The 25,932-nt window shown below is 38.4% G+C and overlaps 1 protein-coding gene across 2 annotated transcripts in view; it reads right to left on the bottom strand.

Moving 5' to 3' along the window:
• The window catches only part of CDH19 (cadherin 19), a 97,675-nt gene that overhangs the window by 5,907 nt on the left and 65,836 nt on the right, over window positions 1-25,932 (bottom strand). For both annotated transcript variants that reach the window (XM_034762551.1, XM_034762552.1), the window contains exons 6-11: window positions 23,986-24,170; window positions 22,377-22,630; window positions 19,580-19,716; window positions 10,789-10,910; window positions 3,765-3,882; window positions 1,525-1,776 (exon numbers count right to left, since the gene is read on the bottom strand). In XM_034762551.1, the coding sequence (XP_034618442.1) occupies window positions 1,525-1,776; window positions 3,765-3,882; window positions 10,789-10,910; window positions 19,580-19,716; window positions 22,377-22,630; window positions 23,986-24,170 (1,068 nt within the window). The remainder of the gene's footprint in view (window positions 1-1,524; window positions 1,777-3,764; window positions 3,883-10,788; window positions 10,911-19,579; window positions 19,717-22,376; window positions 22,631-23,985; window positions 24,171-25,932) is intronic.

Below are 25,932 nucleotides of genomic sequence, written 5' to 3'. Positions count from 1 at the left end.
TCAGGGTGGCATGAAAAAAAACTATGGACTTCGTCTTAGTGCAGATTCCCATCTCAGAAAAGACTAGCACAGGTTCCTACTAGCTCAAGCGGAGAGGAGGCTCTCTTGATGAGGCTGCTACCCACAGATAAGGATTTTCTGCATTCAAGTCCCTCAAATGGATACTTGCACAGCTGCATGGTGCAAATGGCCAAATTGGTGTCCACACAGCAATCTCCACACAGCCAACGTGTCTGAACCTGCTCCACAAATGCTGCACCAAGAGGCCACTGTTTTGCTCTACAAAATGGTGTTCTCCACACCATGTGACCTCACACACATCATATATGCTAGGTTATGCTGCAAGGCTGCCATTCTAATCTACAAAATGGCAACCTCTGCACAGCATGACCCTGCATGCACTGTATGCATGAGGTTATGCTGTGTGAAGGCCTCCATTTTGTAGATCAAAATGTGGACTTCCTGATGCAGTGTTTTTGGAGCAAGTTCAGACATGTTTGGGGGCAGATGGCATCACAATTTGGCAACCTGTGAGTTAAGGCACTTGATTACAATCCTGAAGGTCTGGATTTGAGTCTTGCTCAAACTCACACTGAAAGTTTGGATGGACCAGATTGCTTCCCCTTGTGTTTTAGCTCTACTCTGAATGGGGATGGGCTGAGAAGAGAGCAGAAGCAAACAGTTTCTGCACTCAGAGTGCAAGGAGTGCACAGCCCGTTACTGTGAGCAGTCCTTTCACAGCAATGCCAAAGGAGAAGCTTCTTGCTTGAACCTTCATCCCTGTGCAGGCATAAGGAGTTAACTCATACTCTATCCCTATATTTATAGGGAATATATCTCAAACTAGTAGAATCTATCTAAATGGAGGAAACATTTTAGGTGCAAAGACTGCATGTGTGACAACAAGCCTAGCACTGTGCTTCCTAAATTTGTATCGACATGGGGAGGTGGCGGAAGTGGGAGGGGGGGAAGGGAAAAGAGTAGCATAAGAGTGGTTGTATTTGAAGAAGTGACTATGTAAATATATCACTTTATTATTCAACAGATCAACTCTGTATTCAGAGTCATAGCTGCCTCCTTTATGACAAAAATAAATAAAAAGAAACAGTAACAAATTATCTTAGCTCTAGAGAACCACATAGTTATGATGGAGAGAATTGGATTCTATTCCTTCTCATGCATCATCAGTAGAACTGTCAGCTAAATTTCAACGGTAAGGCTAAATTCTGCTTTAGTTTTACGTGTGCTAAGACAAAATTTTAGCCTTCCACATCTTTATGACAGCTGATGATAGATGTGCATACAGGAACACACCTACACTTTGGCCAGATTTTCAGGGCTGGCAGTTACAAAGACATTTTTTTTTTTACTTGTAAACCGAACCGATTTGATTTGTAATCAGTGAAACACAATAAATACAACAGCTTAAATAGCTCAGACAATCCAAGGAATCTCTATTCAAATGATCAAGTCTAGCATATAATAGAAGAGGGCAGTAGGACACATAAATATTTTTTTTCTTACCTAATATTACTAGTATGCAGGCCAAAACTGCAACTAATGCTTCTATGCTGAGACCCATGGAAAACATGAAAGCCCCAAATCGACAAGACTGGGCACTAGCTTCAGTATCACAATCACAGACGCTGACAGTTAGGGTGTTTGTGCTGGTAAGTGAGGGGGTTCCATTGTCCACAATTAAGACTGGCAGGAAGAAAGCAAACTGCTCTTGTCGACTGAAGCCATTTTTTGCTGTAAGAATTCCAGCCGTGTTATCTAGAAGATGAAGCATCTGTATCAGATATTTGTCACTTTAACAAAAATAAATAAATAAAAAATCTGGCTAATAACTTATCCTTATTTGCAATCAATGACATTCTGAAAGGGTGTATGTCATTGGAGAGGAAAGAGAAGTGTGGGGAGGAATATACTGATTTAAATGGGTGTTAAATCAGCAAAACCAGGTAAAATGCAGGATGTTCTGAGCGGAATGAGGCATTTCAGTTTTGATAGATTAAAAAAGCATCAGTTACAATACACCATGCATATCAGCTTCCAGGGACAACTCATGACTGTTTATACCGCATATTTTTTTAGTAAATTAATATAAACATGGGCCTAATACAGAGCCATTTATCCAAACCTTCTGAACTTTGGAATATTGATATGGTTCATCAAAACAAACCCCAGTTTCAGTTTTGTAAAACCAGCTTTTCAATTAAGTATGCAAAACAAATGAACAACCCAACCCACTCCCCAACCCCCACACACAAACATTCAGTTTTGTTTGTCCGCATATCTGTGTTTGTTGGTAACCTAACCAGGGGAGGGCAAATTCTGCTCTGTGTTACATCAGTAAATCCAGAGTAACTCCATTTACTTCAGTGAAAGTACTCCAGAAGTGATGGCAGAATTCGATCAAAGGACTTTGTTTTAATGTTCAAACCCAAAAGGGGAAAAAAACACCTAGCCCATATTCAAACTGATTAACTGATTCTTTGAAATGGACCCATGCAACCAGCTGCCATCCTATCCAGCTGTTTGTAGAGCATATTGTATAACTGGCTAATCAAAAGGTTCAACATTCAAAGGATGGCTTTCTGATAGATGTGTGTGTGCAGGGGGAGACAGACAAACTTGGTTGTGAGCATCCACAACCTCAAAACAGGAGCCAAGTGTGCTCCTGCTACTTTGGCCAGGGAACATTTCATCTTAGAAACACTTTAACTATGTAGCTTGTTGGAAAAAGATGTGGGACAGGTGGCAGGGGGGCAGGGGTGTTTGGTTCTGTATGATTAGAAAGTTGGCAACCCTATATAGCATTCCACCTCCTGGCAGTGGGTCAGAGGTAAATGAAAACCAGGAATTTAAATACATATTAAAACGTTGCCTTTCCTTTTGGAGACATTAAAAAAACTAGTTTCCTATAGAGTGAACTTTCCAAAAGTTAGTCCCATTGATTTATTCACCTAGCCAGACCATTAAAATAATTAGCAAAGCCAATGTAAGTAATGTGTATTTTAGTTGAGTTTGAAAAAGCTCTTCTTCTAAGTCTCAGAAGACTGACTTTAACTGGTCATCTTTCCTATAATATCACCAGCTGTTAAACTTAAGTTTTCCCTTCAGATTAGTTTCGATTGGTGACCCCCTAGACCATTCTTTTGAAGTATCTGGATCAATACCAAAATGGTCCAGCATTAGGATATGCAGAGAAGTCATTCATATCATGCCATCAGTAATCAATGCATACAGTTCTAAATGTATCAGGATGCAAAGTTACATAATTGTGAATTGTGCTTCTGTTTATAATTCTATTTTTGCTGAACTGAGTAAAGGAGAGGACCCTTATTAACAGCATTTCTCTATTTTATTTGAAAAACATTCTTTTTTTCCCCTTAACACCAACATGTGACAATTTAGCAGTTAAAGTTATGTCCCATAACACATGCTATATTTAACTATCTATTAAGCAATATAAATCTATTTTTCTTGATTTTGTGCTAAGTATTTTTCTCTCTTCTGTAATACTATCTTTTGTTGATTAAAGTTATTTGGATTCTAAAAGAACTATTCTACATGAGGTTATTGAATTATTATTATTATTATTAAAGTTTGCTCATGATAACTCTTTTGCCCTATTTCAAACTTAACACCAAACATTTCTCTATATGGGTGGACAAGTATACAAAACTGGTGATGTGAGCACTATTAAAGCATGAATCTTTCATGAAGGGATTTTTAAAAAGCTACATGAATGACACTACCTTGATTATCTCTGACAGTAAAATTTGAGTTGTTTGTGGCCTCCCGAGCCAGAGTGAAGTAAAAATGATGGCCTTCTACTGAATCATCTTTATCCACTGCACTGATGGTCTGGATTAGCTGCAAACAAACATTGACATACATGACTGTTTAAGAATAAACACTATTTACTTTCTTTTAACATAATACATGTCAGACATTATAATGAATTGCTGAGGCTACAAATTCTGTAGCAAATAAATGTATATAATTGCAATCTTGTTGGGGTTATTGGTTTTCTAATGTATTTTTAGTGTCCTGCCATTATGCCATTTGATTTTATGTTGATTTGAGGGAGATAAGCATTAAAGACCTAGGATAATGTAAATAGCTTCCAGAATCAAAATGCAAAGGGTAAATAAAGTTTTGATACGCAAACAAGAATCATATATAAAATATTTTGCCCTTTCCTTTTTCCCGCAAGGTGAAAAATATATCATTCTCTATTTGAACCAGCCCTCCAGTGCAAAAGCTATTTCCTTCCAGCCCACAAACACAGCAGCATCATTCAACTGATGTATTATAGTGGCAGTAAGTGATGGTGACAAATCCATGTGTTGAATTGTTGATTCTGGAAATTATGATAGACTGATTATGGAAGTTTTTGTTTTGGTTTTCAAGAAAACAAAATAGGCCTTATTTACAAATGTGTCAAAGCAGATTGTCATTTGCAAGAGAACAAAGTCAAAATTAACATCTTAGCCCTGAAAATAATATCTGCCATCTTCATGAATAAACAACCAAGATTAAGTTAATATAATGAGCAATATTTCTGCTTGCAAAGAGCAAATATTTATCACTATTATCAGTTCAGTGAATCATGCATCATCAAGTACAACATTCGATGAAGATCTTCACAGATCTCTACAAAAGCCAATTTGTTTCTTTCATTAGCAGAGACGGGTTTCTTAAAAGTATGTTTTAATTGGATAAGGACCCAAACCAAAAATCCAGACCTGAATCTTTGATACTTTGGAAAATGTCATGTCCATTTTGAATAACGTGACTCTATGTTATCAGTCATTATGTCTTCATGTTGTATATGGATTTGAGCCTCCAGGACTCTGAGTACACTCAACTCCCATTGAACACAGTGAAGCTGAGAGACCCTCACTGGTTTGGGTGCTACAGTGGAGATTTTCAAAGTCACAAATGGCACTTAGCCAATGGCACCTAACTGCCATTTGTCTTTGAAAATCTCCCCCCCAAACAAATATTTTCCACTCAAAGTTCTAAGTAAACATAAATACCATTTCCTTTTAGGCAAGATAATAATCATGGGAGTATCATGATATCTGCCTTTTCTGCCACGATACTTAAGGAATGTACAATGAGGCAATTGTGAAAGCAACAGGATATGCTGCTGTTGTGCGTGCCCCATATTCTTGGTACTCCCTCTTGTTCATGTGAGGAAGCCATCTTCCATCTGTGTAAAGATCCCATGGAGAAAGAGAAGTCCTATGTAGCCTTATTGTGGCAGTGCTAGAGCACTGATTGCTAATGCATCGGATGTCTCCCACATCAGACAAAAGGGTGTCCGCTACATATGTTTCCTCTTTTCTCAGAACTAGAGAGTATCCTGGGTGATTCAAATATGCAGAAAGGGGGGAGTGAGAACTAGCCCCAATCATAGCAGGGAAAGCTACTCCCTCAACACTACTATGAGAATAGATGCAAGATTATCTTCTGAAAAGTGAATGTAATTGTCACAGACAGTGCAATATTGACAGAACTAGAGAATGAAGCCCTTTGCTTCCCATGCTATTCTATCATGTACTCAACAAACTAAAGTGGCTTTTTCATCAGGTTTGATGATAATGCCTATAGCTGACAAAACTATATGGCAGTGTGTATTCCGCAATATTTGCTTAAATTTAAAAGCAAATTACAATTCGGTTGTGTTCATGGCAGTTTCATGGTCATTTTCCATTGATTTTTGAACTTTACTAATGTGAGTTTCAAGAAAAATGAAAGTTGAGCCTCAATGTTTGACTATTTGATTGTAAAATTGATACCTCATAATTATCAACTTGTGCTTTATTAGTTAGTTATCATGTCATTCGGCATTCTTTCAGTCCCATGATTGGTTAACTATATAGCTAACCAAGATACTGATGCAGCGGTGAGTCCACACAGACAATGCAGTCTGGTCACGTGGAGCTCATTGAAGATTGACAACATCACACAAACTATTAATTATATATTTGATTGTGATACTCTCAAATTGCAATTGCATTGTGCTGATTAGTAAAATAGCCATCTAATCAGGAACCAAAACATTACAAATCCATCATGTTTGGAATTCTCAAAATATCTGCAGTTTCAAATCAATGGAGCTGGTTTGCTATTTCACTATTAATTCATGTATAGATAACTAGATAAATAAATAATATATAAATAAATGTGTGCATCTGTATATATATATTATTTTTCCCACACAATATCAGTTATAACTAATCAAAATTAATACTTCTTTGACAAGTTCATTTTCAGTCTGGAATAATAACAGGCTGACTTTGTCCTTGTTTATGTCTGTGCTATTTTAAAAAAAGGAGAGGGGAAAAAAGGTGTGGAAAATGGGAAACCTGCCTCTTTATGACTATTCTAAGCATATGCATGTACCTTGTGAGTTTCATCCTAGAACTGAAGGAATACTGTCAACATATAGGTAGGGAAATGTCTTAATCTTTATTTCTTATTGGGTCATTTCTACTAGGAATCAGCATAAACCATATAAGTCTATAAATGATTATGAGTGCAACGGACAGCTCTGATTTTTCTAAGTGTGAAGTAAAAATGATCCAGAAAGAAAAAAAAGATATCTTTTTCCCATCTCCCTAGACTTGTTTGCATCTAACCTGGGTCAGGCTGGCACCTCAGTAAAGGCAGTGTCACAGTTTGGCACTAACTGCTTGTGAATCAAGGTCTACAAAGCCTATGTGCTTGATGTGAGAAAAAAAGATAAGGAGGTTAGGTATTGCTTTTATAAGGTTGTGTCATCTGATTGGATTTAAATCTAATTGCCATGAAATGTGTTACGTTGAGGCTCATTAATCTGGAAGCTCTAATAATCTAGGAGCCAATTTGAAAATGTGCATTTGTTATTAAACTGAGATGTATCCATTATTTCTTCCCCTAGAGATGTGGTTTGGGGTTTTCCTTGGAGTGGCCAAGCCCACTGATTCTTTACACATTTTTGCCAGATTTGTTGGAGGTAGATGAAGCTGTCAGTTTGGGAAAACCATGGGTATGCCGGAAGTTTGCTAAATGTTCACAACCAGTTATCCACTGAATTCATTGTTTGAAATTATTCACAAGTTGCATCCTTAAAATTCATTGAAATTCTTTCCACTTTTGGACAACTCTTCTATGAGCACACTCTACCGGATCAGCCTCAACTATGTGGTCAGGAAAACCTCACGCTTTAGCTAACTATAATTACAATACGGCCACTTGCGCCATAGTACACACCCTCTCAAAATACACCTCTACCCTGATATAACATGACCCGATATAACATGAATTCGGATATAACACAGTAAAGCAGCACTCTGGGGAGGGGGAAGAGAGGGAGGTTGTGCGCTCCAGCAGATCAAAGCAAGTTCAATATAACGCGGTTTCACCTATAATGCTGTAAGGTTATTTGGCCCCTGAGGACAGCGTTATATCAGGGTAGAGGTGTACCAGAAGCTGGATTCCCATGCATCAGCAGATGCAGTTAGGGCAAGCGGAAATTTAAATCCCTACACACTCCTTCCATTTTCTTTTATTCTCTATGGGGGTATCCCCGTTTCTCTTCCTCCCTGTTTTCTTATCACTGCTCTTTATGTGCTACTTGTACATGATCAATAGACATACCAAGGTAAAATAATAAATGTGGTCTTACTCATTAATTTCTTTCTCCTGATTTCAAAAATTTTTTTAAAACATAGTTTATGTCTTTTTTTGCAAACTGCTCATTTTCAACCTGAATCATGTACATCCAGTTCTATATACAAGTTGGTATATATTTGTGAGGGGTTTTTTTGTGTGTGTGTGTGTGTGTGTGTGTGTGTGCAACAATTCATGTTATAGGGAGCTAATATCACATAAATTCTCTTCACTTGCACTGTAACTGCTGGCTATTTTATTATATGCTAAGTAGTTGGGTAAATGCATGGATTTTTTCTGATCTCTAATTCAAAGTGCAGATTACATAGTCTCTGCTTTTGGATCTAATAAGTAAAATTACAAAGTAAACTGCAACATCAAAGTCAGTTCATATGCAATCATAAAATTATAGGAATTCATGCAAAACAAATACACATTAGAGAAGACAGCACTAATTCAAAATGTAGGTGAACTCAGTGCAGCTTGTCTTCAGCTGAAATCTGCTTCTTGCTTGATATGAAGAAAGACTAGGAGTCACATATAACTGGACACATTCTGGATGCTCAACTCACTTACGCTATCCCAGAAAGTCATTTGATGTAGTACATTTAAAGCTCTCAAGCTGCAGTTTGAGCTAGAGTCAATTCATTAATGCCCAGTAAATAAGACTTACTGGGCCAAATTCATTCTTGGTATGACATCTGTGGTCTTACACCAGGAATGTATTTGGTCCATTTTGCTTACTGGCCATTTCTATAGATTTTGGTATAGAATTCAACAGAGTTTGTAACTATTGTAATAAAAGCAATAAAGAAAAAACATCACACTGTGGTCAACAAGTTCCTAAAACGGCTGAGCCTATGATTCATATATATATAATTGTAAGGTCAAAGAGATCCAATGTGAATCCAAAGAGAATCCAATAGCTACATGGTTTACTAATATTGTTCTATTAGATCTGATGATAGAAATAGCTATAATAGGATAGTATTCTATTTTATATAGCACCTTTCATGCTCAAGTTATTTTGAAAGTAATGGATTTAATACTGGCAGTGCAGTGAAAGTGGTTTCTCGATGTGCAAAAGGAAGCCGCCTTCCTAGCTACTATGCAGTTGATGTGTGGATTATAGGAAGGTGCAGAACTATAACATAAAATGGATAATGAAAAATCCATTCAAAATGTCTGATAAACCTGATGGATGGATTTGGACCATAGCCAAAAATATCCATCTTCTTTTACATTCATTTTTATTGTCAAGCTATCTTTTCAGATGATAGTCCCAAGGACCCAACTGCAATTCTTTTATTTGAACCACTTCCAGGGGCTAAACCAAAGATATCTGTAACTCTCACAAGGAAACAAAACATAACAAAGGAAAAATGAGAGCAAAAGTAATTTGCTAAAAATAGACTGAGAACTTTTTAATAATCGTGTGTGTGGGGGGGTGGTTTGGCGAAAAGAAAATGTAATTCAAGGTTAGCATTGTTCTTAGATATAAGCTATAGTATCATCCCACTGTCTTTGATTTTGGCTAAGCAAAAGGGCATTTTTATTTTATTTATTGTTATAGTTCCTTCGTTTTCTAAAATATGGCCATTTTATGATCTTTAATCATTCCCAAATAATGTATTGGTATATGTTTGCTTTTTGTTTTCACTTACGAACTGGACTGGCATCAAAAATAAAATCCCCTAAATCCCACAGCATAAGGAACTTTTCCCCTTCAATAATTCCTCCCCATCTTGAAAAACCTGAGAATATAGATAAACTTTGCAGTGCCCCATGAAAGTAAACAAACTCCAGCTCTGCCAGGCTAAGGAAAGAAGCAATTTCCAGAGGTAGGAGCCCCTCACTGAAAATACCCCTCAACACCTTTTTCAGACATAATTAGGGGGGAAGATACCTCAAGCACTCCAGCTTATCATGACGGCCCCAGAAGTCCTGATCTACAATTGACAATGTGTGGACAACCCTGGGCCATCATAGAGTTAGTTGCAGAAAGATGGCCAAAAAGAGGGGTTGTATTTGACTGACTGATCAAACTCGACTGAAATCAGTGGAAACCTTTCCACTGATTTCAGTGGTCTATCTATCCATCCATCCATCTATCTATCTATCTATCTGGAAAGCCTACAAAAACAGTCTGTTAAAAGTCAAGGAAGATAAAATTTATATTGCACATCAGCCATAACAATCTCTTTTTTATACCATTAAGCTAAGTAAAACATCATCATAATTGACTGTGATAATTATGCATTTCAGTAACAGTTTCTTATTATTCCTTCCAAGAGTGTTTGGTGTTGAGCAAGTGACTTAACAAATCTGTTCTATAGTTTTCCCATCTGTAAAATATGGCAAATAATATTTTCCTACTTCAGATAGGTGTGGTGAGATTTCACTCATTAATGTGTATTATTGCCTTTCTTCCTAGAGGATTCCAGATCACTGTAGAAATTATATGTAAATTCAGAGATTTCTTCACCTACTCCTGAAAAGAAGTAATCCTTGGGGCAAAACACAACAGCAATTCATCAGCACACAACATTATTATGCAACAGTAGTAACTTTAGAAAAGGAAACAAATGTCATTTTGAATTGTGAACAAACGAAAAAATTATTGATTATATAAATCTTTGTTTGTACATTGTATTATTTACTACAATTATATCATTACATTTTTAGTTAAAGCATTAAAATATGCTAACAGGACCTGAAGGACTTCAATTTACTTCAATGGGCTTTTGATCAGGGTTCATAATTAAAGATTTAGACCTAATTGTATTCCAAAAGACAATGAATAAGCCTCTCAAAATGCTATATACAATTGCTGCGAATCTCAGCCCCAATAGGATTTTGTCTCTGTGACATTAAACTGTATTAAAATTGTGGTGTTTTTTTAGCAGTTTCCTTCTCTACCTATCTAAGATTATTTCCTTGTTTAGTTGCCAGGGATATTGCTCTTATTGTAAAGAAATATTATATTCTATACTATTACCCTGCATTTGTAATATAGAAACAAACTGGTTAAAGCAAATAGCAATATCCTATGCCAAATGTCTTAGATCACTGTAAAGGGAAACAATATGGTTACACAACAAATTTTCAGCCTCTTACCTGTCCAGATTTTGCATTTTCACACACATAAATCTCATAGTGTTTTGGAAATTCTGGAGCATGGTCATTAACATCAAGAACTTGAACATACACAATTACTTCAGAAACTTGTTCTGGATTTCCTAAATAAAAAGAGGAAAGGACATTAAGAATCAATAGTTACAGTCTAACCCATTGCATATTTTCAAGAAACAAGGCTATTAAAATTTTCTGTTAAGTGATGAAAATCTTCAGCTGAGAAGGAAATCCTTACTGATGCCCACAGATACTGCCCAAAATATTACATTGGTTGGGGTATTCCAATCCATTGTGCTGTAAAATTATTTTAGCAAGGTAACATTTCTGATTATAAGATTGTAGCTGCAACCAAGAAGAATTTCTGATATCATAAGTCATTTGGAGAAGCAGCCAAAATTGTAAAGCAGAATCTCTTTTAATTATTATTATTATTATTATTATTATTTTATATTCTGTTAATTCATTGTCTAAAAAACACCCTCCCACAAACCACCATGTTTTTAAAAAAGGCAATTAACTCCAAAGCTCTTTTTAATCATCCACAATGCTTTCTATTTAAATGTTGGATTTGTTAATTCATCCATTGTATTATGAATTGTTTTATTTTTTAAAAGGAAACTATGGTACCTGATCCTACAAGCTGGTCAATGCACGCCAACAGTTGTACCAGCAGAGAGCTCCATAGAATGTAACAGGGCTTTGCCCATGCAGAACACCATAGAATACTGGAGGCATGGATGCCATTAAAGCTGGTCTTATTTGACATTTCATAAGTTTGGGCAAAAACAAATTTCCCCAAAATTCCCACTGTTTCAAACATATCCAGCCAGCTCTAGCCATAAACCAATCAGGATGAATACACCATCCTCTGGTTCATGCCCACAGGTTGAGAAACTGTATTCTAGAGAAATGAGGCCCGTGGGTAACAACATATCCAGAAGCCTCCAAGCACACATATGGGTGCAGAAACCTGAATATTTCCAAACTTTCCCAAACTAGCACCTTTGTCTCCCAATTCAGCTTTGTTCAAAATATGCATACATATAAAAGGATGAACTCTTAGGTCTTGTCTACATGCATACGTTGTACCATTTTAACTATATTGATACAACCCCCATAGTGTGGATACAGTTATACTGGTGTAATTGTTCTTATACCTTTTTCTGGTATGGAAAGGGGATTTAACTACACTTGTATAGGGCATCTTTTATTGGTATAACTTTGTCCACACTAGTGGGTTGTGATGCTTCCTAGGGGGTAACCAGGGTTGTGAGACACCTCGCTACCACTTGCCATTAGCATGAGGAAGCCTTGTCTGTGCCTGCCATGTGTCACCTCCCTGACTCCATCGGCCACAGGAAACACAAGCACTCCCCTCCTAGCCAAAGCAGGCTCTACTGTCTCCAAGTAGGTTAGTGATAGAGTTGCTACAACCCCTCTGAACATCTCCCTAGAATGTCCAAACGTTGGTCCATTAGAAACAGACTTCACAGATTTGCTATTTCCAAAGTAGCAGCTTACAATTTTCCTCTTAGATTTTCCTCTTAAGCTCTCCTTAACACACAGCACTTAGATATGTTCATAGTGAAAACAAGCAAAAGTTTATTTAACAAAAAATAAAGATTCAAATGATAGCAAGTAGAAATATTGGAAACAAATGATGATTACATATAAAATAAAATCATAACTCACATTCTGGAACTTAGATTTATTTAATTTCCCACTTTCATGTTTTACAGATCAATGCTCACCCCAAAGACCTTGCAGTGATTTTCAACCAGGGTTGATCTTCCATTCATGAGATAAGTCACACTGCCAGTTTGCCTCCTCAGTGAAATATGCTAGGGGGTGCCTCTGCTCCCCCGAAACACTCCAATAATCCACCGTCTTTACTCATAAACAATATTCCCTCCTGCTGCTTTATTTCTTCCTGTAAATATCCTCTCTCATATAGTTCACAATATCTTGTTTCAAATTTTAGCTCAGTATGTAAATAGAGCTATAGTGTGAAGCAGACAATGCACAATTCCCAGCCAGTGCGATAGTGTCTGTCATAAACAGATAGTTAAGGGTTAATGCCTCTTTTACCTGTAAAGGGTTAAGAAGTTCACCTAGCCTAGCTGACACTTGACCAGAGGAACCAATGAGAGGACAAGATGGTTCAAAGGGAAGGAGGGAAGTTCCCTTTGTCTGTTGAGTTTTCACTTTGGACTGGAGTGGGAAAGCTCCAGAATTCAGCCTCTTATTAAGTAGTGAGTATTAGTGAAAGAAAGAAATAGGTTTATGTTTATTTCTTTGTAACCTGTCTTGTGCAATTAGAGGAATAGTCAAACTGGGTATTTGGGTATTTTTTGTGAAAGTTTTTGCCCAGGGGAACATCCTCTGTGTTGGAATCTGTTGTCTGTGAGAGTAGCTGGTATGCTAATCTCTCCCAGAGGGTTTTCTTTTACCTTTCTTTTCTTTAATTAAAAGTCTTTTTAATAACCTGATTGATTTTTCCTTGTTTTAGATCCAAGGGGGTTGGATCTGGATCCACCAGGAGTTGGTGGGAGAAAGGAGCAGGGATGGTTAATTTCTCCTTGTTTTAAGATCCAAGGGGTTTGGATCTGTGTTCACCAGAAAATTGGTGAAGTCTCTCAAGGCTACCCAGGGAAGGGAATTAGTGCTTGGGAGTGGTGGCAGCCAGACCAGATCTAAGCTGTTAATTGAGCTTAGAGCTTCTCATGCAGGTCCCCCACATCTGTACCCTAAAGTTCAGAGTGGGGAAGGAACCTTGACAGCGTCTATTACCCTCTAGAAGGAACTGGTATGAGGCATGTCACCATGTTTACCTAAACTCCAAGGCATTGAGAACATAATTTCCAGTATAGATACCCAACTTCTTAGCTATTATCTGTACATTCGTTTTGAGATAATTATGATGCCAAGTGAGCTACTGGCTCTCAGTAGAAATCTCACATGCCATACTTTTGTGAATTATTGTGCATATATTTGACCCAGGGGATCCCTGTAAAACTCCATAGATCTGCCTCCCATTCCCTCACCCAGTTGGCACAAATAAGTTCCTGGGTCACAGGGTACTGGTATAACTATTCCAGCAAAAAAAAAATCACACCCTAATCAAAATAGTTATACTGGTACACAATCTGTATGCAAATCAGACCTAGACATATTTTTGCTCATTTATTAAAAGATTCACAGAATGTCTCCTATAGTCAATAAGAGCGGGGCAGTTGAGGGTGATCAACAACTTTTGGAAGCACTCTTCACATTACTGGATCAAACCTCTACTGAGAGAAAGAGATGTACTCAGAAACAGACATGTCACAGGCACCCTAATAAACATACCTAGTTTGGCCCCAATACAGCAAAGCATTTGAGCACATAAATAGTCCCACTGAAGTCAACAGGAATACTAAAATGCTTAAAGTCAGGTGCTTTATTGGATTAGGAGCTTAAGCATAATATTTTCCAGTTAATAGAACCATTGTAGTACATTCTTGTTGACGAATGGCACAACCTGGTCTGTCTATGCAGCATGATTGATATTGGCAAGACCCTTCACACAAGTTGACAATGCAAACTGTTGTGTGCTAGCATAAGCTGCCTGCTGACCAGCCTTCCCACCAGGCTGCTTCCTCTACTCAGGAAAATGGGTCAAATGGATCAACAGCAAAAACAAACAATCAAACAAAAACCTATTTTTAAATGTGCAGCTCACTAGTTTCTTACAACGAACATTGGAATCTGAGCTGATTACTTCTGAGTCTTCTGCAAGAGGGAATGGTATCAGAAATAACAACTGTAAATAAATCAGGTCTGATCTGGTGAGTAGAGGCAGAGACCCATTGAAACCAATGGAGCTGGGGTGATTTATGGTAAGCCTTAATTGGAGGCATCAAAGTTCATGATAACTCTTTATATTAACGCCTTCATATCTTTCTTGAAATATTTCTTTTTGAGATGAAATTTCTCATGCTTAATGTTAATAAGAATTGATCCAGAATGTATTAATAAAATTGGTTGGGCTATTTTTTTACATAATATAAGCATGGAAAAAATAATCATGTATCTTAAATACAATTTTGACACTGCAGCCCTCACCCTATTTGCTACAGGGATGTGGTGAGGAGATTTGGTTGGGATGGCAGAGGAAAAACATCTCTGAGTTCCTGGCTAGTTTGGGAGGGAATAGCCTCTCCCCACCGCCACCCCCATCCCTATCCCCATCCCCATCCCCATCCCTCCTGGCAGTTTCATGGGCAGAGCTTGAGTGGACTAGGGGAATTTTAGTTCCTGCCCTCAGAGCCTGATTTGCCCATTTATAGACTGCATGGGCACCTCATTGGCCTGCAAATGTGAGTGTGGGAAGTTTATATTGCTCCTCCTGGCCATGAACTACCATTCACACCTGTTTTCTTTTCCCAGTTAATTACCCTTCCATTGGGTGTTTTTAGGCATTTATCTGTTTCTACTGGTAGATTCCCAACTTTTCTCTGAGCTTTTGGCCAGCACCATCCCACTTTGCAGTTTGGCAGTGAGCCAGAACTAGTTAGCTAGCTGGTTCTCACATTCCTCAGAGAACAGAAGAGGTTTTTCCTGAGAGGAAGTATTGTACTATTGAATTATTTGTCACAGCTGTGTAATAGCTGTCCAGGGCAAGTTAACTGAGGTAGCAGGGGGCACAGAGTTGCTTCTGCAGTCCCAGGCACTGGCCAGGTGGTATCTGGCTAGACCATTGAATGGTGAGGGAAAGGCTTCAATACCTATGCAGAAAGACACACCTCTTGTCTCACCACTTATCCCTTGCACAAGAAAATGAGGATATCTGGATCTGAGCATAGGTATATTACTCAGCTCCTATGATACGATAAGCAGAATATTAACTAAGCAGAACACAGTGTGCAGGAGAGAAAGAGAAAGCTGAGAGACAGCTAGATTCCAAGACAGTAGGCGATCCACAGTAACAGAGTGGCTGGTGTCCAGGAAGGTTCTTTAGGAAAAAAATAAGGTTGTAGCAGTAATTATTGGAGACAAAACTGGCCAAATCATGCAGAAATCAAAACAAAGTTTGCTAACATCATAATGTGATTGCCCCTAGTGATAAAATCCTATCCAATAGGTGCAGAGAACTAAAGAAATTCTGGACTCTCAAAGGCGAATCCAAAGTGAGGTAGGAGAAATAAACCCTAGGACTAATCATGATGCCAAAAAGAATATGCACTTGGGAAGAAACAGAGGGCTCTCAGGAAAACAATAAGTCATTTATACTCAACATAACCAAGTAAAGGTACCTCAGTCATCTCTGTGTAAACCAAAAAGGATCTCAAAGTAATTCATTGCTATTAACAGAATCTGTAAGAAAGAGAGTGAAACAAAGTTGTGACACTGCTGATTCATTGGGAAGAGTATGTGATGGATTGTAACAATTTAGCGAAAGCAAAGGGAGTGGGCTTGCTTCAGAGTAGCACAGAGATGCACCACACCATGGGTGAAAGAGGATGTCCAGAGTCATTCCAGAGCCAGAAATAGTGTGAAAGAGAAGAGCAATATGGGTAAAACTTCCCAGAATCCTCTCTGTTGCTATGACTGACTGGAGTCATCCTATGTGTTAGCAGTGGCATTTTTTATCAGACTGGGAGGAGTGAGGTGTGTGTGTGTGTGCGTAAGTAATAGGAAGCAAACAGAACAGTGTTGGGCTAAAAGCATGAATTAAAATAAAAAACAAAGAAAATGTTACAGATGGAATCCTGGCCTGACTGAAGTCAATGGCAAAATTCCCACTGACTATTATAGGGCCAGGTTTTCACGCTGAATATTGGGCTGGAGGGAGCGGAGAGTGTTTCAAAGATAGAAGCATGATTTAAACAGAAAAAAATGTATTTGGAATTATAGGAAGATGCCTAAACTTAGTCTGAGTAGTTTGGCTTTTAGGAGTACTGAGCACCCAGCAGCTCCTATTGACTTCAATGGGAGCTGCTGGTTACTCAGCCTTTTTGAAAATCAGGCTATGCATTTAGGGGCCTAACTATGAACTTAGGAGCATATCTGTAAGCATCCATTTTTGAAAATATTGACCTAAATAATTATACTGTGTGTTGAATCAGGTAGTGAAATGTGAACATTGCTGGGAGAAATGCATTAAAGTGCACCATCAGGGAAAAGAATTCCTTGGAAACCTAAAAGACAAAAAGAGAGAAACCAGGCAGTGAGTATTTCCCCCCCCCCCCCCCCAATAAGCTCACTTGTAAATAAAATTTAAATGGAAAAAGAAATCATATCACTTGCTTGATTAGGCTGAGCGAGGTTGTGACTGTGTGTTCTCCCACCTCATTTCCTAGTGGAGATGAGCAGGAAGAAAGTATTGAATGGTAATGCTAAAAGGTAAAAAATATAAAAGAACTGTATATAAACTGAAAGGCTAATCGATAAAATCACACTTATCAGACAAAACTGGAGTGGTGAGTTAAATCCTTTAGCTTCCACGCTTAAGAGCTGAAGAGAGTTGTGAATTCTGTAGTCAAAAGAAGATTCTGAAGCTCAGTATAAAAGGTGTGGTGTGCTGAACTATTCAGGACAGATGGTCCTTTCTGCTATCTCTTACTGGTAACTACTTAGAGCTGGTAGTGAACCACACCTCTGGACATCCAAAGAAATAACAAATTAGAGTCAAAGTTGTCCCATGTTTCAGTCAGCTGTTACCATCAGAAGTACTTGATGGAGATTTATACTTCAATTGACAGAAAGAGGAGGCAGAAAACATTTTGGCCCCTAATGACCTTCCTTTTGTGAATGAACAAATCACCTTCAAGTCAGTCTGGTGGCTCAAGTTTTCTTATTCTGTTTGCATTATTAGAGTGCTATTATTTCTGTTTGGATTGTGTACTCTATGTAGGCAGATTAACACCTACCAAGAGACAGATACTATTGGGTTTGATTCGCTCTTGAGTTGGAACTCCACTCAGCTCACGATAGAGGAAGCGTCATTAAGCAGCTGGTTTTGGCTCTGAGAATCTCAAGGTCAGACCTGATGGAGGCCTGACTATGGTGCAGATGCCAAGACACTTATGGGATTTGAAGCTGGATTTATGCCACCTGGTTGGTGCAAAGGAGCTGTAACCATACATGGTCCATATGGGATGAAATCCGGGTTCCACTGTCATCAATGGTAGTTTTGCCATTGGCATCAATGGAGCCAGAATTTCATGCATAGTTTCTTTGTTTTTCAAGCAAAGATTGCTAAGTACACAGGATAGACATGATGATTATATTTCACGTGTTAAATGTTATTGATTGATAAAGCAAATCATCTTCAAGCATATCCGAACCAATGTGAAACACCTCTGGATATCATCTTATTAAATGGTGACCTTATTATCATTAAAGAGCTGGAGAATAAATATAGCAAAATGAGAAGGGCTCCCTCCTCTTACAATACATATCTTAATATTTCTTGACATTGAAAGCCTCGGCATTTCTTCTGGTTCAGGAGACAATTATTCAATTGTAACATCTGGTTCTCTCCCTTTTTAGTGTTTAGCTAAACAGAAAAGTCACAATCCTAGACTGAAGTCATCCTGCAATGTTTCCATAGACCTATTCAAGGTATGACAAAAATATCCCAGAGATGCTTTCCATTCCACCATATCACCTACCAGCTGTCCAACAAAGTGAAAAAGAAGATACATTTGTGTTTAAAAACTCACAGATAAACCAAGAAGTCAAACAAGACTATCAATTCACAAATATAAAATGAGGATTGCAGTAAATATTGCTACCAACTTCACTATATTAAGCTCACTATTGCATCTACTATTCTATATATATATGGGGAATGCTTTCTTATGGGGAATATATTGGATTAACATATTTCTAAAGATTGTCTCTTTCACCAGAGATGAGAAGCTGGTCCAATAAAAGATATTACCTCACCCACCCTGTCTTACTCATAGTCTAAATAGTCTAAATAGTCTTCTAAATAGTCATCATAAAAAACAGATGTATATGACACAATGTCTAAAACACATGCTAGTTGTTAAAAATACATGGCAATAAGTAGCTGATCCATTGATATCCTCCTATTTTGTTGACCTTGTCTCTTCCTGTGGATGATGTGATTAATTTTAACTAAGAAGAAACACATTGTCACATCCAGTTCCAAATTAGCAAGCAAGCATTTTCCATAATGTTGTCCCAAAGATAGGGCAGCTGGATAACTGAAAGCACAAACAGAAGCAATTTGCATTTGACTTTCAGACAAAACTGACAGGTGAAATCTATATAAAGGATGCTTCCCAGATTTAATTGTCACTGTAGAGAAGTCTAGCTGATTTAGGCCTGACATTAACCATTAATTTGAAATACAGGTTTCTGACTGGTGTTAAATTAGACCCTGGCTAATTTTACACTAGTCAAAAATCTGGTGTGAAATTAACCAGGGTCTAATTTAACATAAGATCTTGCACCGGGGGAGCAATTCATATGCTTCAGTATAACTTGAAAGTGTTAAGAGTCTCCATCTCATTACAATTTCTTTTTTTTCTTCTTTTTTTATAAGGTCATCTTTTATGAAAGAGCACAAGACCTTGGAGCTCAAAAACATCCTGCTTCCACTGAACTCATCATTTTAATAATGCTCCTTAATGTAACAAGAAACAGCAATATAATGAGAAAGTAGCATGTATTCTCCATTTAAAAGAAGGGATGTTCAGATGATAATTACACTAAGTGCATGCAGGATATAAAACATAGTGTTCCTTAAATTCTTACTCACTCATTTCTGTGGCTGTAACAGTTATGTTGTGCCAAGCAGCTGTCTCTCGGTCCAGAAGCTTAGTTATAATGATTGTTCCATTGTGTGCATTGATGCTGAACAATCTCTTTAAATACGTGCTGTGGACAATAGAATACCTGCACCAAAAAAGTAAAGAGATTGTCTAATACTGAAATGTTCCATCTGAAACAAGGACATATAAAGCTATTGTCAGTCGAGAAAACAGAGCTGTGGATATATCCATATAAATGTGTGCAGCAGGAACTCAGAAATTATGAAAAATGTACACTTATAAACATTTAAAATTCACTGCTGCCAAGATCAAAGCTCTTCTTTTCATAAAACTAAATATGCCTCAGATCTATATTAATGTGAACTGAATCTAAAATGCATTATTCATTCTTATTTCTAAGTCGGTCTCACAGCAGGTGAATGACTTGGTTGAAAAGAAACAGCAAAAATGCCACTTGTGAAATGAATAACACTGGCAACTAAGTAGAGGTATAATGGTAAATCTATTTTATTGTTGCTGACATGTTATGATGTCGAAGGAATGAGCATTAGGGAAAAAGAGAGGCATCTGACTATCTATAATGAGATGTCTGCTAACCCCAGGTACAAAATCCAAAAGTGAGAAATGATTGCAATGAGCCCAACTTGGAGCTCTACCGCAATAACCATCATTTGAAAAGCTCTGCATGCCATGTTCATATGCACACATACAAAATGCAGGTGGAATGATAGTTACATTCTTATCATTGGCCACATATGAGTGACTATGAAAAAGACAGAGAGTGAAGTCAAACATATAAATTAGAATGGCAGAGATTTTTAAATGATTGGATTTTTTTAAAAAATAAGATAAAACTAAATATGTGGCTTTATTCATAAGGCACAGTAGGTGGCTCTATCTTGGAAGTAAAATTTGCGCATACTCGGAAAGTCTGCATTGGTCCTGTTTAGAATACCTGTACTTAACAATTCCCTCTTCTTCTCCAGCTTTCATTTTGCTTGATAAAGCCTTTATATTACAAATTGACACTTAGGACTCTTCGCTGATAGCCCTTATTAAATGCCAGTGACTGGTCGACTCTCTAACTTTTAATTTATAGTTACCATGCAGCCTGCGTGAAAAGCAGCAAGATACTAAATCCGAGAACTACTATAATAGATTGTCATCTGTTCACTTCAGTTTAGCAAGAGGCTTGTCAATGTCTCCTTTATAAACTCTTATTTCATGGATTTATAATTTAGCTTCCAACATATTTCATTTATGAAAGTATCCTCTCATCCCTCCTCCCCACACAATCTTTTCTTGTTGTTTCTGTTTTGTTTTGTTTTTTTTCTGATTTCAGACATTTGTTTGTTTTAAATAAACTGTATTTATTATAATATATATTGCTGTTTGCAAACTGGTGTCCATAATGGCAATCAGGCCTGGTTTTGTTTTGTTTTGTTTTTGTATGATAAGAAAACACTGACAGCTGAGTTATTGTTGAATAATTGGCTGCATATGCATATACTTTCCCCCAAACATACATATATATGTTTTAAAATCATAGTTGATGCATGCTGTGAAATGAAATGTTCCATCTTAAAGGAAGTCTATGGTGCAACAAACCTGCTTAAACATTGCTGGATTGGGCAATAGACACACATATACATCACAGCAACCCCTAGAGAAATATTTTATTTTGAAAAAATATACTATACAAATGTTATAAATATTCACAGTATTTACATGTTTTGGTACAGATGCTATAATTCTCTAAGCAAAAAAAAAAAAAAAACAAGTGTTTTGAAAAATTCTGTACATATATTTATACTTTTTTAACTTAATTTTACCCCAGGCTAAGTCAATATAATAGGAAACTAGTATTTAAAAAGACAAAAAAAAATGGAAATCTATAGTCTGTTGAAGCATAGATGATATTAGAGTATATCAGATACTAAGAACTTGATAATTTAATCCACACTAGTGGATTATTTTGCACCACACTAGTTTGTCCTGTATCTTAGGTTGTCTAAATCAAGTGGTATTTTAATTATATATCATAGCTAAAGATGAATCAACTGTGTCCTGCCTTAAGATACAGTGAAACTATTTTGTGAAATACATAGTTTGTAGAATTGTTGACTACAACATTTCACTATGGGGCAAATACCAATCCTGGAAGGCTGAAAGAGAAGGGAACTGGTACAGTTATGTTACCCAGAGCTGGCTAGATTCCGGCTGTGGGAGTGGACACTGTTCCTACCCAAATCTAAAACATAGCCCTGCACTACAATATTTCCCTCTGCTCCTCTGTAAAGAAGATTTTGGGGAGCAGGCTGGAGTAGGGATAAGGGCATAGCCAGTGGATCAGCAGTTATGCAGAACACAGTGACATCTGTGCTACTGCAGACCTGAGGTTTTAGCTGTGGACATGGCACCACCATTCTGCTGTTGCTCCATATACTCTACAGGGCCACTATTTGATCTATTTTTCCATCCGCTGGGTACTATGAAGAATTGATTTACAAAACCCATTTATTCAGGCTTTGTGCAGGGTCAGGATTAAGCCCAGAGAGAGGGAAATGACATTTTACTATTCCAGACTATTTGCTTTAAGGATATCCAGGCTATCACAACGTAGGTGAACTTTAGTTCATTCATGAAGCACAGACCTGTGGAATGGAAAAGAGTCCCCTGGAAATTTTTCTCACTTAAATAGACTTGGGGCCCCTTTGAAAATCTCAGCCCTGGTTTTTAAATCACTTTTTCCTAGCATACCTATTTACATTTTACAGTGTGTACCTGATGGGACTGTTGGCATTGTCTGGATCTCTGGCAGTTATAACACCAACAAAGGAGCCATTTGTGGTCCCTTCAGCAATTTCCATCACATAGTTCTGTGAGGTGAAAACTGGAGGCTCATCAGCATCTTCCACACTGATCTTGATAATGGTTGTGTCTTCAAAGGGCCCTTCTTTCATAAAATGGTCGTCCATTTGCCTGTTGATAGCTTTTACTCTAACACTGTATCTCCTTTTGCTCTCAAAATCCACTCTCTGTAGACAAACAAAGTGGGAAGTGGAATATTCCTTTTTTTTTTTTTTTTTAGAATTTGCAAATTAATAATACATTAATGACTGATGTAAGATTAAAGACAAGAAATAGTGGTACACTTCTTTTGGGAATGTTTTAAAAACAGTTACACACACATATATACACACTGCAATAACAGTTTAATTATTAATCTGTATCTTACTTTAATTTGCTTTTACTATTAAGGATTGATTTCCTTGGTTTGCTCTGATGTTATGATTTAATAGTATTGTAATGGATACTTTACTTTATTTTATCACTTATGTTTAATGTAGGTTATGCTCTGAATGCCTTTATTTCACATGTAGAGTTAACACTATACAATATACCATATGAATTTTCATGTAGAATAAGGGGAATTAGTTACTTTTCAGATGTTCAAACTGAGTTTATTACAGTTTAGTCTTCAGAAAAAATAACTCTGCCTCCCCTTTAAGAAAACCAATGAAAATAACTCACTGATCACGCTGTCTGTCATACCATTTGTTTAGTCAGGATTAGTAATACAAACTACAGCAGGAAATATTAGCGAAATAGCTTCCTTTCCTCTTAACTGTTCCAAATGGGCAAAAGACAGCAACATCAAATTCTTTAGTCTCTCATACTTCACTGAAGTGCTGACATTTTCTGAGTAAATACCCTGTGCGCTCTAGCTCCATCACAGAATATTTTTTGGCTTCCCATACCAACTGAGAACATAGGTAACCAACTGAATGAACTTACTTTCTGTCTTTTCCCTCCCCTGCAAGGTTTAAAATGAAACCTTGTCATCAGTTCAGTTCTAGTAGCTAACTCTTTTTCTCCCTATGTGATGCTAAAATAAGTCCCATATACAACTGAAGCTTCCTGAGTGTGTTTCACTAAAGAAATCATAACACTTTTCACTTATACACAGAAGTACCTTCCATCTCAAGATCTTAACATTCTTTACTAACAGTGTGTTATGCCTCAGAACACTCCTCTCCTATTATTCTTCCCATTTTACAGGTGAGGAAACAAGGCACAGAGAGGCTAAGACATTTTCCCACAATCACATAAGGAGACAAGTGCAAAGCTGGAAATAAAACCCAGATATCCTGACCCCGATTGCTTGAGCCACAAACCAAAAATATCAATTTACTTTCTAAGCTAGTGAGGTTGTTTTTCCCCACACCATTCCAGATCCTATTTTCAGTCAGATTATTAGTGCTTAAAGAAGCCAGATAGAAAAAAACATGGAAACAACAACATGAAGTGCTGTTGTTTTAGTAGCAGTTGTTGTTATTATTTTAAAACATTAATGATATGTTTCATTTTAGTGGGTTTCTTAATGTCTCACCTCTTTTAATATAACAATTCCTTCTTGGGTCTCATTGTTAGTAATGATGTCAAAAACAAGTGATTCCTCTCCTTCGATGACATAATTCATGGCTGCATTCTCCCCTATGTCACTGTCCTCTGCCATGATTTTGCCTATGGTAGAGCCTGGTGGTGCTGCCTCAGAGATATTCATGTAGTAGAACTCTTAAAGAAACAGCCAAGTACCATCACATTAAACATCAACTTTGTCAATGATCTATAACAGTTGAAAGCAGTGGTGTGCAACCTGTGGCCTGGGGAATAGTAGTGGCCTTTGAAACACTCACCTGAGGCCATGGGGGGGGGGTGACTATTTAAGAAAAAATGTTTGCCTGAATATAAACTGAAAATATGTTTCCTGAGCTGGATAATGTGAGTATCAAAGGGAAGTGTCTGAACCAACCTCATTCCTGTGAGGAGGCACTAGGGGGCAGCACCGCCATAACTGCATCACAACTGCTCCCCTGCTGCCTGAGAAACAGCTCTGAGGTGAGCTGGGAGCTCTCTGAGCAGATACTGTCATATTCCTGCTACAGCTGCTCAGCAGTGACCCTATTGGTAGCCTGCTACTTTGCAGGGGCAGGGATAGGGTATCAGGATAAGGCCCTGGCGCTGCACCTGCTCAATATTCCTGACACCCTAATGAGCCAGCTAGGCTGCCTGATGGACTGCCCTGTCCTGCCCTGCCCTGATTGTCTGAGGAAGCCAGCAGGCCAGTTCTTAAGCTCAGCAGCTGCAGTAGCTCGCTGGCTGCTCAACGCCCACACCTTCACTGCCTCCCTGTTCTTGCATCTCACCAAGTCCTGCTCTGCTCATCCATAGCTCCTGCCCTGCACCCAGCCTTGTTCCCCCCAGTCCCAGTCTTGCTCCTGCCTCAGAACCAGCCCTACTCCTGCTTTCCCTGTCTCCTGGTAATCTGGTTCCAACCCTCGGCTGTGATTCCTGACTCCAACTGTGTCTCAGCCCTGGGCTCTGGCATTCAGATTCTGATTCCATTTCGGAACTTCAGCCCTGCTTCTGTCTCGATCCCTGGCATTTGGACACCGACCACGAGGCCAGACTGCCTACAACCCATTCTCCTGACATTTTGAGCAGCCTGAAACTAAAACAGAGGGAAACTGGGCTGACAAGAGGTCCAGAGCACTGGGTAGTATGGATCCCACCCCAGCCAATCTTTCCCTGCTAAAGATAGGGGTTGCCTTACAGATCCTGGAAGCCCAAGTTGCTAACCTGCAAGCCAACGTCACTGTCCTGCAGGCACAGAATGTAGCACTGCACAGGCAGGCAATGCCACCCCTGACTCTGCCTCCCACTTGGTGTGAGCCAAAGATTCTCCTGCCTGATAAGTTTAACGGTGATCGGGGCATGGTTCAGGGGATCCTCAGTCTATGCTGGCTCCTCTTTCTGCTGTGCCTGCAGTCATTCCCCACTGATCAATTCAGGGTACAACTGATTCTCAGCTTGCTGACTGGGGAGGCTCTGGAGAGGACATCCACACTCCTAGAGAAAACAAGCCCAATCCTGGGCCAGCTTGAAGACTTCATTCAAATCATGGATGTGGGTCCTCAGTGACTCTAATCATAAGTGTACAGCTGAGGCCACCCTGGGAGTGTTGCACCAGGACAGATACTGAATGGAATAAGACTTCACAGCATTATCATTTCCACTTCGACCTAAATGATGACATCAAGAAGAGCTGGCACAAGTGGACTGTCCACCGACTCTGGATGCCTTGATGCCTTGATTGACCTAAAGCATAAAAACTGTCAACCATCTGATGGAACGCTGCCAAGAAAAAAGGTCAGCTTCCCCACTCCTGCCAGCCCTGCCATCTCTGGCTCACCAACCTTCAGCACCTTCCCCACAGCCCAACCCACACAGCTCGACACAGAGAAAAAGCAGCGTTGGGCATTGGGGATATGCCTAT

Source organism: Trachemys scripta, chromosome 2 (genome assembly GCF_013100865.1).
Source record: "Trachemys scripta elegans isolate TJP31775 chromosome 2, CAS_Tse_1.0, whole genome shotgun sequence".
NCBI lineage: Eukaryota > Metazoa > Chordata > Testudines > Emydidae > Trachemys > Trachemys scripta.
Note: the sequence above shows the minus strand (reverse complement) of the source record. Positions and strands in the feature narration are given on the sequence as shown.